The following is a 15,179-nucleotide window of genomic DNA, read 5'->3' as shown; positions in this document are numbered from 1 at the left end:
TTTTTAAAAAATCACTGTGCATGGAAAAAGGACCAGAAGGAGATAAAAATGACAGTAATGGTGGTTCGCTGATGAGGGATAAATTATTGGTGCATTTTTTTTCCTTCTTATTTTGCATTTTTGAAACCTTCTCTTCAATTATAATGTGTTACTTTCACAACAAAAGGGCTTAAAAAATGTCTTGCCCTGTGTGTTTGTGCCCCACATCAGGCTTAGGGTCTGGGCTCTATGCCATTCGGAAAGATCCTGGGCTGGCTCACAGCCGTGAAACCCACCGGTAAAGGTGTTGCCTCTTTTGTGTTTTCCAGCTTTCCTTTGCTGCGACCACGCCTGTTCTAGCTGATAAGAAAAAATACCCTTATTTCTTTCGGACTGTCCCATCGGATAACGCGGTGAATCCAGCCATCCTGAAGCTGCTAAAGCATTACCAGTGGAAGCGAGTGGGCACGCTGACCCAAGACGTGCAGAGGTTCTCCGAGGTAGGTTTGCAGAGAGGGCGCGTTCTCACCTACCTGTTAGCTGTTGTCTTCTCCCGCCAAGGTGCAATATGGCTCAATCAGGGATGGGTGATATCACAGGTCTTGTAAGCACGCTTGCATTAGCAGAATCAGAGCTGTTTTACCACCGACAAAATAGAGCTGGTGGCTGAGCAATTGGTGAACGGCAGAGGTGAAAACCTACATAGAGACAGCTCAGGAGCCCAACCTTCCCTTTTGTCGTGCCTTTGGGCTAAATCGTGTGATGCATTCCCTTACTGCTCTTGTAGGTTTGCTGTCCTTGTTACTGATGCCGGGTGACCATCTAAAATCATGCTGTGCCCCCAAGAGCGTTTCTACTGTAAGGGGAGTTTGGGGAGGGGCTGGCTTGGAAGGAAGGCTCCAGTGCCACCGTGGATTGGTGGGTTTGTTTGGGGTTTTATTTGGTTGTTTATTTTAATGGCTTTACACACACACATCATATGTGGTGTTTTAGGGTTTGGTTTTGTTTTGTTGCAAAAGAAAAAAAAGTTGAATATATATATAGTAAAAAAAAAAAAAAAAGTAAAAGTGTTGCTTTGCCCAATCCCCGTAAATCCTACTTTCTCTCCCAAGGGAACTCCTGCTTTGAGTTTACTGTTCATCTGCCCAGAACTTTTTCAATATACTGTTTAAACCCAAATGACTCCATACTATATATTTTGCTTTTTTCACTTTACTACGGATCTTAGAGAGCTTGATTGACCTCATTCCTATTAATGGGCCATGCTGTTCTGTCAGATGGATAGATGGTAATTTACTGAATGTGTGCAGCTTTCTGATACCACAGCCAGCACCTTCCCGCCCGGGTGGGCATCTCCGTAACAGATTTATAGCAGTGGAATTATTGTATCATTTAAAATATTGTGACAAACTGACCTCCAGGGAGGCTGTTCTGATTTCTAGTCCCAACAGCAGCGTGTGAAAATGCCCATTTCCATGCTTCTTAACTAACGGCGGATATCAGCAAGGGTTTAAAAAGTTTTCCCTACTCAGATGTGTGCAAAAGGATCTCTTGCCTTCTTTCCCATTCTCCCTGTAGCTCCTACTTTCCTCTTCTCTCCTGCATGTGCTCTGGACACCCAGAGCGTCCCAGCAAAACAGGCTATTCTATATGTGCTTAGCGGCCTGAGAGAAAAAAAAACTGTGAACTGCATAGGGAGGAAGGGTGTGGGTCGGTGGACCTCCACGGCAGGAGTCAGGGAGGACTCACCCCTGGGTGTGTGTCCGGGAAGGTGGGTGCAGAGCAGTGGGAATCACCAGACCTGTTTCCACTGCAGCTTTGTACTTTCTGAGGCTCTGCCCTACCTCTCCAGGGGGGAAGGAGAGCTCCCTCCACTCATTGGCTGTGTGACCTTGGAGAAGTCCCCTCACTTCTCTGAGCTGGGGTTTCCTCCCCTATAAACACGGGGACAGTAGCCTTCCCTGCAGGTTCTTGCCGACATCAGTCATAGATTCAAAAGAGCTTTGGAAACTGTAAAGTTCCCACACTGAGAGGGGTGTTTTCAGAGGTGCTTGAAAAGCAGAAGTGTTTGGCCCCACGGTCTGCGGTTATCCAAACAAGGCAGACTTTTCCCAGGCAAAGCTAGTCCTCGTCTTCCCACCTCGCTGTTTCTCAGTCCCTAGGGAGAGGCATAAAGGAAACTTGACCCCCTGCGGGACTGACTCATTGCCAAAGGCTGCAAAAGCTTTGGCTGCACGAACGCCTTTTATGCCTTTTATAAGACAGTGACCAGTGCTCTAAAATGAGTGTCAAACAGGTTGATGGCAAGGGTGGAGATGCCCAGTCCTGTGACCCCATTGACACCAGACTCTGCAGCGATTTGGAGACATCTGCTTGTTCCCATTGGAGTCTTCGGCTGTCACGGGTCTGGCTGTCACGGCGTGAGGGACCTTTAGGGACACCTCCCCCAACTCCTCGTCGCATAGAAATGAAAACCGAGACCCAGAAAGGGGAAGGGACAACATTCAGGTTTTCAGAGCACCTCAGAAGTCACAGAAGATTGTTCACAGAAAAGGCAGGACTGAATCCTGGGATCCTGACTCCCAGAGTCAGACTTCCCATTGCTCCTTTCCATCCATAGCTTCCTGTTGTCACGTGAGAACTGCTTGTAACTCTGGAGGTTGGAAATACCCCAAAGCCTTGGTTTAAAGAAAAGAAATTCTTAGTCTCCACTCAGTTGAGTGCTTTATAGATTCCCAAACACTCTCACAGCAGCAGCCCGGTGAGAGACGGGGGTGGATGGTGGGGGGGCAGGGGTTATGTTCCCATTTTCCAAACGAGGAAACTGAGGCTTACAGAGGACATTTAGCTTCTTCCTCCAGGGCACACGCTGATAAAGGGAATGCTGCCGCCCTGCCCCTCCAACTGTCAGCCATTGGTTTCCTTATTACACTGTTCCTGTCCTCGCTGGGGTCGAGTATTGACAGTTTAGGACCACATCTCCATCCCTACACAGCTGTGTTAGGGCCCTCAGCTGAGGTTGCAGGACATCTCAGTGGGAAACCTCTTTTCTGAGGACAGGATGTTGCTTGGTGGTATTGCTGGCAAGGACCCCTCTCGATTTAAATCTCTCAGGCCAGCTGACTCCTCTGTGTGCCCAAGGGTTTTGGCATCCCTCTCCCGATGTCTGGGCTGCATCGCTGGAGTGCAGGCATGGAGGCTCGCCAGGGGCTAACAGCTTTTCGTGAGTGCGAGGGAAGCTGGATTCCTTTTATGAAATTGGTCGATCAGCAGCGTCAAGCGGTTCTGTTCCCAAGCGGTGCACTGGTCAGATGGTCAGACGAAAGCAGTCGTAAAGTTGGAGGAGGAGCGGAGGAGGGGGAAGCTTAATCCCAGAAGGGCTGAAAGGGGTGCAGGGCTGCGGGCCATCCCACCTAGGGACCAGCTGCTCCTGTGGGCCCCCGCTGGTACGTGGTGCCCAGAGGCGGCCCGGGACTGGGATCAGATGGGCAGGTCTCCAGACCCCGCTTTGCCAGGCAAGGGCTGTGGGGCCACAGGCTGTTCACTTCATCTCAGCGAGATCCAGTTCCCTTTGTGTAAAATGGGGATATGTATCCCAATCCCACAGGGACTCAGAGATGACAGAGTCAGGACAAGAATATCAAAGATCTCTGCGTAGTAAATGCTCATTAAATGGACGTCCTCTACTCCGCTAATTCCTGGGACAAACTCTAGGAATGTGTATCCATTCACTCAAAAAAATAATAAATGGCCTACTGTGTGCCAGGGTCTGTGACGTGCACAGACCCTGTGCTGTGGAGGGCCAGGGAGTAATGGACACGGCCTCAGGGTCAGTAGGGGTCAGGCCTCCTTCACTGGGTTCTCGACTCTGGCTGCTTATTGGAATCACCCGGGAATTGGTTTTTTTTTTAAGTTGGGTTCCTCTACCCCCTGCCACCACCACAACTTTTAACAGCTTTAATGGGGTATAATTTACATACCGTAAAGTTTATCCATTGTTAGTGTATAGTCCAATCATTTGTAGCAAATTTCTGTGGTTATGCAGCCCTTACCACAATTCAGTGTTAGAACACACCGATCACCTCACAAGTTTCCTTTGTGCCCGTTTGTAGTCGGGCCCACCCCCAGTCCCAGGGTCATTTGCTTGCTCGATAGTTTTGCCTGTTCTGGAAATTTCCTATAAGTAGAATTATATAACATGCACTTTTTTTGTGTCTCGCTTCTTGTATCTAGCATAATGTTTTTAAGGTTCATCCACGTAGCATGTTATCAGTGGTTTGTTTCTTCATACAGCTGAGTAGTATTCCCCTGTGTGGCTAGGGCACATTTCAGAATCCTCTGGGGAGCTTTTAAAATCCAGATAACCCTCCTGTTAGAATCTGTTCAATCTCCCGGTGATTTCAATGTGCTGTCCACGTTAATATGCGTTTCCCAGTTGTCTCCCTCAGGAAGCCAGGGTGGGAAACGGCGCCCTCTTGTGGTGGGGGCCATTGCTCTCAGCGTGGCCTTGGTCTTCCGGCAGCATGTCAGGCCTCCACTGGGCGGGTGACTGGGTGACTGCGAAGCAGGGTGGAGAAGGTGGAGGGTGGGGCTCTGCCAGGTGGAAGACAAAGGTGGGGGCGGGTGATGAAGATTGAGGGTGCTGCTGAGTGGGTGCTCCACGGGGCTGGGGATGGAGAGGGATGAGCAGACAGATGGCCCGTGGGCTTGGAGGAAGTGGAGCTCTGGAAGTCTCTGGGAAGCTTGGCAGTTGGGGTGAGGGAGCCAGAAGGATGGGAGGGGCGGTCAGAACTGGAAGAAGGACGGAGGGGCCAGGCCCTGGCTCTGTGTGAACAGCTGAAGTGGAGTGGAGGTGGATGTCACTGGAATTGGGGGCAAGGAGCGGGGAGACCAGAGTGCTGAGTGACATCCACGTGGGCATGGCAGGAACAGGATGGAGGCAGGGCTTAGGGTGGAGTCGGAGGCAGTGAGCAGGGCTGCCTGGGGAACCAGCAGACAGCAGCAGGTATATCTGGGCCTCCCCCGCTTCCAAGTTCCAGGTCCTGCGGTCTACCATTTTAGGTTCCCAATTCTGTGACCCAACTAGCCAGCTGAGCAGCCTCAGTTTCCCCTTCTGTAAGATAAGGCAGTGGGGCCAGTTGACTTCTACGATCTCTCCTAACTCAAAGAATTTGTGATGAGGGCCTAGGGAGATCTGGTCTTTGACCCTGATCCTGCCACACTGGGGGTGTGGCCATGAGAATTACTTCACCGCTTTGTGCCTCAATTTCTTCGCCTTGAAAATGGCGATGGTAGGGGCGCCTGGGTGGCGCAGTCGGTTAAGCGTCCGACTTCAGCCAGGTCACGATCTCGCGGTCTGTGAGTTCGAGCCCCGCGTCGGGCTCTGGGCTGATGGCTCAGAGCCTGGAGCCTGTTTCTGATTCTGTGTCTCCCTCTCTCTCTGCCCCTCCCCCGTTCATGCTCTGTCTCTCTCTGTCCCCCAAAAAATAAATAAACGTTGAAAAAAAAATTAAAAAAAAAAAAAAGAAAGAAAAAAGAAAATGGCGATGGTAACAACAGTACCTAAGTCTTAGGGATGGTGAGGATTAACTGTGTTTAGAAACTTAAGGTGCTAATTGAAGTGCCTGGCTCATAAGAAGCACCATGCAAGAGGTGGCTGTTATTTTTATTATCATCTCGAATCTGGCTCCTTAGCCTGTGACTGCCCCCACGCAGGAGCCCAGCTGTGTGGCTGCATGGCTCCCCTTCCTCCCTGCCCTCCAAGCAGGCTCTGAGGCTCCCAGCTCAGTTGCTGGTCGTCAAGTGATCTCAGGACTTCTGGGGCTGACCTTTCCATCCCAGAGACCTCCCCCAAGTGGTGGGATCCTCGAGGCCCTTGATCTGTCCAGCGCCGAAAGGGCACCATCTGTAGAGTTCCTCCTGAAAGCAACAGCCCTTTCAGCCCTCCACAGCCCCGCCTGGCCCCTTGAGGCCCTTCCGGCTTGCTGAGTTACCATCTGCCCCACTAGAGGGGTCTCTGGTCACTTCCTCTAAAGTTACTGCTTTTTATAACAGAGCAGTGGATGACGGGGGCCTCCTGCTTGCATCTAATCCGGGAGCCAGCCTTGTTAGAGTCATCAGCCTTCTCGGCTGCCCTAAGCAGGAATGAACTTGACATGGCTGGAGAGACCCTTCATGGTCCCCCGAGGCCTCCTCTCAACTCCAATCTGTTCCCCCTTTGGTGCAGCCGTACCTCCACGTTCCACGTTCTCTCTGCAGGAACGTCCTCCCCCACACCTGGCCATCCTTCCTCCCCAGGCTGGATGACGTGCGTGTGCTGCCTCTGTGCTCCCCGCACCTCCCCCCACCCCAGGCTTCTCTCTGCCCCAGCTCCTTGCACAATGCAGTGTGGTACGCCATCTGCTTCTTCACCCATCACCCACCGCCACTGGCGGGGGAGCCTCTGTGGACAAGAGCCACCCCGACCTTTCTGTCCCTTCACCCTGCATGCCGCCTGACACATGTCTTCAGCAAGGATTTCAGTAAATGTCTCTCTAACCATCGGGCCAGATTCTTGGGGGCAAATGCAGTAATTTCCCCTCTGTTGCCCTCAGTCTGCCTGCACCTAGGATGGTGAGGTGGGGAGGGAGGGGTGCAGAGAGATCCCTGCTCCTAGCCTGAGTCACCGGGGCCAGAGAGAAGAAGGGAGGGGCTGCACGGGCAGCAAGTTACAGTCCCACAGACCTCAGCCGGGCCGTTCTGTCGTTTCTCACCTGGGTCTTGTTTTTGGATGGGACGTTGTTTCTTGGCGGAGATTCTTCTAGAGATCTCACTGGGAAGTTCTGGGCCAGCCGCTGGAAACAGCAGTGGCCAGGATCTGCATCATGCTTCTGGGTGACAACGATGTCGGGCACTGGAAATGTATACGTTGTAGTTCGTGTCTGACTTCTTTTTGTCGGCTGTGTCATCCTGGGATGTTCATTCTGAGTGGGCAACATTCAGGTAATCCCAATGGTTCTCGAAGTACAGTCCTGGACCAGAGGCATTAGCGTCATTGTCACCTGGGAACTTGTTAGAAAAACAAATTTGAGGGCTCCACCCAGTCACCCTGAAACAGACCCTTTGGGGTGGCGCCCAGTATGCTGGGGTTTTCGAACCCCTATGCTGGAGGAAAGGGCAGCCTTCAGCTGAGGTCACTGTGCTCCGAGGTCTACTTTATCTGAGAAAAGGGACAGGCCTGCTGCAAGAACCGAGGCACCTCTCGTCTCTGTCCTTGGCTTCCCTCCAGGCTGCAGGATCACCTGGGCAGCCCACACATCCTCAGACCTTCCATCTTTAGGAGGCAGGAGGGGACTCCTGACAGACCAGATTCTTATCCGAGTGGTCCTAGTGCCCCAGCCTGTGCCCAACTTTCATCTGAAAACTTGCCAATGCTTTTAGGCGATGACTGTCTGCCCCTAGGCAAGAAACGTCCTCTCCTTCTCTGGGCTCTTACCTTCAGCCCTGGGAGAGACCTGGCCTGTGGGCCAGCCAGCAGGGACTGCTCCCTATCTGTCCTGCCCACACCAAAAGAGCTGTTCGTAGCAGCCTCTTTGGCATTTGAGGGGATGGGGCGGGGGGGGGGTGTCCATTATTTCCCAGGGTGTGTGTATATGTGATAGGATTTTTGTACAGTTTTAACAGTTGTATGTTTTGCAATTATGTACCAGGGAGGAAAAGATAGCTAGCTCATCAAAACCGCACTTCAGTGAGGTTATTGTTGGGAATGGAAACCTCATTTAAAAAGTGAGGCTGGGGGCGCCTGGGTGGCGCAGTCGGTTAAGCGTCCGACTTCAGCCAGGTCACGATCTCGAGGTCTGTGAGTTCGAGCCCCGCGTCAGGCTCTGGGCTGATGGCTCAGAGCCTGGAGCCTGTTTCCGGTTCTGTGTCTCCCTCTCTTTCTGCCCCTCCCCCGTTCATGCTCTGTCTCTCTCTGTCCCAAAAATAAATAAACGTTGAAAAAAAAAATTAAAAAAAAAAAGTGAGGCTGTTCAAAGGAAAAAACGAAGCCAGTAAGCACAGAGATGGTGCACTTAGGTGGTGAAATTGCCTCTAAAGGGGTACAGGAGGGACTGAGGTTTGGGAAACACTGGGATGGATGAAGCCCATTCGGCTGCCTGTTCATTTAACACACGGCAGTGGGTGAGGAGTGGAGGGTAGTACTGGAAGTAATAGGCTTTTCTTTGAAGCCCTGGGCCGTGCAGATATTCAGTGGCAGAAATTCAAAGTCAAGGTCAAGGACTGGACCTGAAAACCTTCAGCCTTCTGAGGCTGAAGCTCCATGGGGCAGACTCTAGGGTTCAAATGACACTTGTTCCTTCATGCGCGTGCCCCCAGAGGAAAGTGCAACCCACTAGCAGGTGCTCTGCCGTGCCCATCCCCCCACAGTGGGAAGACCCCCGTGTGGGTGAGAACCATCCACAGTCACGTGTGTGGTTTCCAGTGCTCCCGCCACGCCGGTGGCAGTGTTCTGTGGTGGTGTGCACACATCTGGGAGGCCATTCAGGGGTCTTGCCCAGTGGTGGATGTGGTGACTACGACTTCTGAAGAAAAGGCAGACCTCCAGCCTGGATGCCCTTGGTCTGGCTCAGAGGCTCTGCCCTCGGGAGAAACTTTCCCCGCTCCACTTCAGAACAGGAAGGGGATGGCTGCCCCATCCGTGGTGTGAGAGGAAGACCCCGGGGCCTGCAGGATGCTTCCTCCCTAGCATTCCACGCCAGGTCCCCAGAGCTGAGCATCCTTCCAACACACACAGCCCTACTCTGAAAGGAAAGGAGTTGCCCCGGACCCTGCTTAGAGAGGACAGGAAGCTTGGCTGTGGGAATGTAGTGCCAACCACCAGGGCTCATCCAGAGCCTGGGTGAGTGCCAGCCTTTCAGCTCACCAGGGCTGTGATATCAGATAAATACACCTTCTGCCCAGGCCACATGGATCCCTGAGCACAGGGGTGAGGATCCAGAAGGAGATCCTGGAGATGTCTGGGGGGAGGGTTCCTGCCATCCACGCCAGCCTCAGAGCCCTCACCAACAACACTTCTAGGGCATCCCCCACAGCCCCTGGGCTCTGGTTCGCAGAGCATGACTCTAGCCCCACGAAGCAGAACCTTTGGTGTGGGAAAATGTAAGTATAACATCATCTATTGCCTTTTAGGGGGTGTGAGGGTACTGTGTGCAGGTGATGACATTCAGTCACCCAGCATGAGGCTACCTCTGTTTTGTAGAGTAGACTCAAGAAGGATTAAGTCCCTTTGCCAAGGTCTCACAGCCATGAGGTGGCAGGTGTAGGTGTAAACCCAGGTTCGTGCACACCCTTGTGGAGAGGAGACCACCAGCCAGGGCCAGTATCCCCACCCCAAACCCCTACCACAGAAGCAAAGAGCTGGATATATACACCAATCGATTCATGATACAAGGGGAGCTCCTTGAGGTCCCCTGCAATTTTCATCATAAGATTTCACATTTAATTTTCATTATTTTCCCAGATTCTGAATGTCAGAGCCCAGCTCTATCTTTCTGCGCTGGCTCCTACTGAAGTATCCCTTGATGCTTTGTGTCAGCTGGGTCTCTTGGTTGACAGGGCAGTGCATCTCATAGTGTGCAGGTCTCTAGAGCTATTCTGGTATATTCTGGCTGAGGTTTTTTTCCCCCAAGACCCAGCTGCCAGGGTTGGATAGTGCCAGGACAGTAGGAGCAAAGGAGTGGAGTTGGAAGGTGTGTGGAACCTTCAGGAAAAGGCGAATAGTCAGTGTGTAACGTGAGAAGCGAAGAATGGGCTGGGAGGAAGGAAGAATGGTGAAGGCCCTGCCCTGCATGACTCTATGTTTGGGCTTGAACAGCAGCAGTAGGGAGCCATGGAAGGCTTTTAAGCGGGGAGTGAGAGATGGTAGCAATCTGGGAAACCAGCCAGAAGGTTACTGCAGTGACTCAAAAGAAAACTAATAAGATTGTAGTTATTTTCTCACATTAAAATGTCAAGTTCTCTTTGCTTTCATTTTTTTTTGCTTCTTTATTTAAACATACTAATACATTGCTTTCTAACCCTAATATTAATATGTACTCAATGCCGAAAACTTGGAAAACATAGAAGAGCAAAAAGGAAAATTAAAAATCAGCCATAAGCTAGCCACTGAAAGGTCATCGTTAACATCAATAGCATATGTCTTCATAGTTTTTTCAATGTGTATGAGTGAGTATGTATAAACAAATACATGTTTTTACTATAGAAACAGCTTCTTTAATTTAGCAATCTAGGGGCAGCAATCCAGGGGAATTTAGCAATTCCAGGCCAGCAGGTACTGTTCCCACTGTGACTCATAATAGCCTGTCCACTGAGCCTGGTGACACCATGAAGTTACCCCACCTTTGCCACAACCCTCTCTGGTGTGTTTTGGGCAGTTTCCCTCCAGTCCTATTCATCCTGTGGCCTGTTCCCTTTCTTCCTATATTCCAAGAGTTCTGCAAATATTCTGTCCATTGACGGGCTTCTTCACTGCTTTCCAGAGCTGTTACAGATATTTTTCTTAAAAAAATCTTTGTCACTTGGGGCTCCCGGGTGGCTCATTCGGTTAAGCGTCGGACTGTGGTTCAGGTCACGATCTTGCCGTTCCCGAGTTTGAGCCCCACGTCGGGCTCTGTGCTGGCATCTCAGAGCCTGGAGCCTGCTTTGGATGCTGTGTCTCCCTCTGTCTCTGCCCCTCCCCTGCTCTCTCTCTCTCTCTCTCTCTCTCTCTTGCTCTCTCAAAAATAAATAAACATTTAAAAATTTTTTTAAAAATCTTTGCCGTTTTGAGGAATTTGAGAAGGGACAGGAAGTAGATGTATATTCTCTGTTGCTGGTTTTTGCAAATAGCTATTGAAAACAATTCTACTCTATGGCTCTGCTGTAATCACTCAAGACGAGCTCCCACTATTGAACATGGAGATGGTTGCCAATCTTTCCTGATTACAAACAACAATGCAGGAAACTCATACTTGTATTTTTGTGTGAACATCTCTGATTAGTTTCTGAGGATAAATTCCTAGAAATAGTGTAAGCACATTTTGGAACCTTTTGTACATGTTGCCAAATTGTCCTCCAGAAAGATCATACCAATTTAGAGTTGCATAGCAGTGTATGACAGCACTCATTGCCAACGTTATATATTATTCTTTTTTGATCCTTGGCAATTGCCGTTTTAATTTGCATTTCTTTGATTACTTCTAAGGTTGAATTTCTTTTTTACTAGGAATCTGTCTCATTTCTGTTTCTCCTTTTGTAAATTGGCTGTTCATGTTATTGGCACATTTTCCTATTGGAGTGTTCTTATTCTTACTGATTTGTAAGAGCTTTTCATAAGTGAAGCGTGTCCGCCCTTCATCACGTTGGTCGCAGATACCTCCCTGTGTTTCATGTGACATTCAACTTTGTTTTTTATGTTATTTGATGCTATTAAAAAATTTACTATTTTATGTAGTCAAATTTATCAAGACCATTTTTTTTCATTTTTCCTTTTGTATTTGGTATGCCCTTCTTATCCCCCAATTTCTGTAAATATTCACCTACATTTTCTTTTTCTTCTAGTACTTTTATTACTTCATTTTTCAATGTATCTGAAATTTTAGCATATAGCCTGGAATATCAAACCTTTATTTCTCCTGCCCCCATAGTCAGTCAATAATTCTTCCAGCATTTCATTAATATATTTTCCCCAACTCATTTAAAATGCCTGTGCTAAATTGTATCTTTAGAAAATAATGTACTACATGTTTTTTATACTTTAGATCAGTTCCATAAAAATACAGTGCAAGCCGATTTTAAATTTTCTACGTAGCCATATTTTAAAAAGTAAAAAGATACAGGTAAAATTAACTTTAATACTATATTTTATTGAATGCGGTGTATCCAAAACATTATCATTTCAACATGTGACACTAGCCGTGTCGAATTCTCAGTAATCACACGTGGCTAGTGGCCACCATATTGGATGCTGTAGCTTAAGGCTGTTCTTGGGTTTTCATTTCATTCTGTTCCATTAATCTATCTACTCTGGAATTGGCATCTCTGTGTTTTAAATATTATTCATGTATCATACAACTTCATGTGCAATCGTTCCTTCTTTTTTTCACAATGTCTTTATATTCACCGATTTAATTTTTAGAAGGTTCTAAAAATGCAATAGGTGTTTTTATTTTAATTTTAGTAACTCCAGAATTAAATTGGGAGACATTTGACATCTTTATAATGCTGAATCTATCCATTCAGGAACATAGAACATCACTCCATTCAAAGTTTCTAATTAGGTCCTCAGTGAACTTTTGTCATTTTCTTCCAGTACGTCCCTTTCATTTCATGCTAGGCTTCTTTTCAAGTATTCCACATTTATTACTGCCTTAGGGAAATGGGATCTATTTTCCTTGATGTTAAGTTGTTATTTATCACTGGAATAGAGGAAAGCTGTCGATCAGTGTATGTACATATTGTGACTGGCCATACTGAATTCTTATTACTTCTGGTAGTTTTTTCTCACTTAATTCCCTTGGGTCTTCTGGATGGGCAACAATACCATCTTGAGGAAGAATCAATTTGCTTCCTGTTTTCCAGTGTTACAGCATCTTTATCTTCATGGTTTTTCATTGAGGTGGCACTAGATGGTGGTTAGAACAGAATGACTGCCCGGGTTCTGATTCTAGCTCAGCTACTTTCCACCCCTGTGACCTTGGGCAAATTATTTAACTTTTCCTTGTCCCCCATAATGGAGACATACTCATAGTACCTCGGCTTTTGTGACTGTTAAAATAATGAATACATATAAGGTACTTAGGACTTAGAGCAGCGACCAAAAAGGTACCCGATATATATTAGCTATTATTATTGTTATTATTATTGCCTTATTCACTAAACATCCTAGAGTTATATTTAAACACAGTGATAATAGTGGATATTCTTGTCTTATTCTTGGCTTTAATGAGAATGCTATTTGTAAGGTATGAGGTCTGTTAGAAGAACAGATATTCCTCATCATGTTAAGGGACCTTTTAGTTTTATTTATTCAGTGTTTGAACCAGGTATGCATGCTTAAGAAATCAGATATCTTTTTAGAATCTATATCAATAGCTATGCCTGTTTTTCTTTATTAGTGTGACAAGTTATAGTCATCAATTTCCTTTGTTCATTCTATAATGCATTCATTCAACATATATTTCTGGAGTGCCTGGCATGTGTTGGGCACTGTTCTAGGCACTGTGACACATTGGTAAATGAAACAAAGTCCCTGCCCTCTAGGAACTTGTATTCTAGTATGGGGAAACAGATGATGAAAACAATGAGAAAATAAATGTATAATATGTCAGGTAATAATAAGTGCTAGTGAGAAAAGTGAAGTAGGGTAAGGGGAAGAGGATATGCCACATGGGGTGGGGTGAGGTCAAGGAGAGCTTCAACCATATGGTGACTTTTTGAGCAAGCACCTGAAGGCAGTGAGAGGCAAGTCATAGGATATCTGTGAGAAGAGGGTTCCAGATAGAGAGAATAGCATGTGCAAAGGTCCTGATGCTGGTGGTACTGGAGCCACATCACAGAGACCATTATGACTAGAACAGAGTGGGTGAGAGGGGAGTAGAGCTCTTTGGGGCCGGGGGGATTTCCAGCCCCTACAAGACGTTTGTGAGGATTTTGGCTTATAGTTTGAGTCAGTTGAGAATCTACTGGGTATTTTTTGTTTTGTTTTGTTTTTCTAAATGTTTATTTATCTATTTAGAGAGAGAGAAAAAGAGTACAAGTGGGGAAGGGGCAGAGAGAGAGCGGGAGGGAGAGAATCCCAAGCAGGCTCCACACTGTCAGCATGGAGCCCAACGTGGGGCTCGATCCCACCAACTGTGAGATCATGACCTGAGCCCAAACCCAGAATCCAAAGCTCAACTGACTGAGCGTTTTTTATTATTATTGAGAAAAATTTCATATAACATGAAATCTACCATTTTCACCATTTTAATGTCTACAATTCAGTGGTTTTTGATATGTACACAGTGATGTGAGCCATAACTGCTCTCTAATTCCAGGGCATATTTATCACCCCCAAAACAAATCTCATGTCCATTAACAGTCACTCACTTCCCCACCCCGGCCCAGCCTGACAACCGCAAATCTACTTTTTGTATCTGTGGATTGGCCTATGGTAGACATCTCATATAAATGGGATCACAGGGGTGGGAGATAGGGGAAGTGGGTGAAAGGTACACACTTACAGTTATAAGGTAAATGTGTTCTTGGGGTCTAATGTACAACATGGTGACTATAGTTAATAATACTGTACTGTGTAGTTGAAAGTTGCTAAAGAGAGTAGGTCTTTGAAGTTCTCATCACAAGGAAAAAATGACTACTATGTGAGGCAAACTTGTGGTGGTGATCATTTTGCAATATGCATATGTCAGATCATATGTTGTACAGGTTAAACTTATACATTGTCAATTGTATAAGTCAATAAGCCAATTGTATATCAATAAAACTAGAAAAAAGAAATTATAAAATATGTGGCATTTTGTGTCTGACTTATTTGCATGTCATCTTTGGAGGGATGCCTATTAAATCTTTTGTTCAGTTTTCAATTGTGTTGTTTGTCTTTTTGCTGTTGAGTTAGGAGTTCTTTATATATTCTGGATACTAAGCCCCTGTCAGATATGATTTGCAAATATTTTCTCTTATTTTGTGGGTTGTCTTTGCACTTTCTTAATGGGTTCTTTGCACAAAAGTTTTCAATGTTGGTGAAGTCCAATTTATTGGGGAGTTTTTTTCTTTTGTTTCTTGTGTTTTGGTGCTGTATTCAAGAAACCATTGTCTACTCCAACATCATGAAGATTTAAACCTCTGTTTCCTTCTTAAATTTTTTTTGATGTTTATTATTTATTTTTGAGAGAGAGAGACAGAGTGCGAGTAGGGGAGGGGCAGAGAGAGAGGGAGACACAGAATCTGAAGCAGGCTCCAGGCCCTGAGCTGTCAGCACAGAGCCCGATGTGGAGCTCAAACTCACGAACCGTGAGATTATGACCTGAGTTGAAGTCAGGCGCTTAATCGACTGAGCCACCCAGGCGCCCCAAACCTATGTTTCCTTCTACGAGTGTTATAGTTTTAGCTTTTACATTCAGGTCTTTGGGACATTTTGAGTTAATTTTTGTATGTGGTGTGAGGTAAGGGTCCAACTTCATTGT

General features: G+C 47.1%; 1 protein-coding gene across 1 annotated transcript in view; it reads left to right on the top strand.

Annotated features, from left to right (window-relative positions):
- Positions 1–15,179, top strand: part of GABBR2 (gamma-aminobutyric acid type B receptor subunit 2) — a 350,606-nt gene that overhangs the window by 140,241 nt on the left and 195,186 nt on the right. Inside the window, exon 3 of the mRNA XM_043566839.1 lies at positions 309–479. Within this exon, the coding sequence (XP_043422774.1) occupies positions 309–479 (171 nt within the window). The remainder of the gene's footprint in view (positions 1–308; positions 480–15,179) is intronic.

The sequence above is a fragment of the Prionailurus bengalensis genome, chromosome D4 (assembly GCF_016509475.1).
Source record: "Prionailurus bengalensis isolate Pbe53 chromosome D4, Fcat_Pben_1.1_paternal_pri, whole genome shotgun sequence".
NCBI classification, from domain to species: domain Eukaryota; kingdom Metazoa; phylum Chordata; class Mammalia; order Carnivora; family Felidae; genus Prionailurus; species Prionailurus bengalensis.
This window is presented reverse-complemented; position numbering and strand designations above follow the sequence as displayed.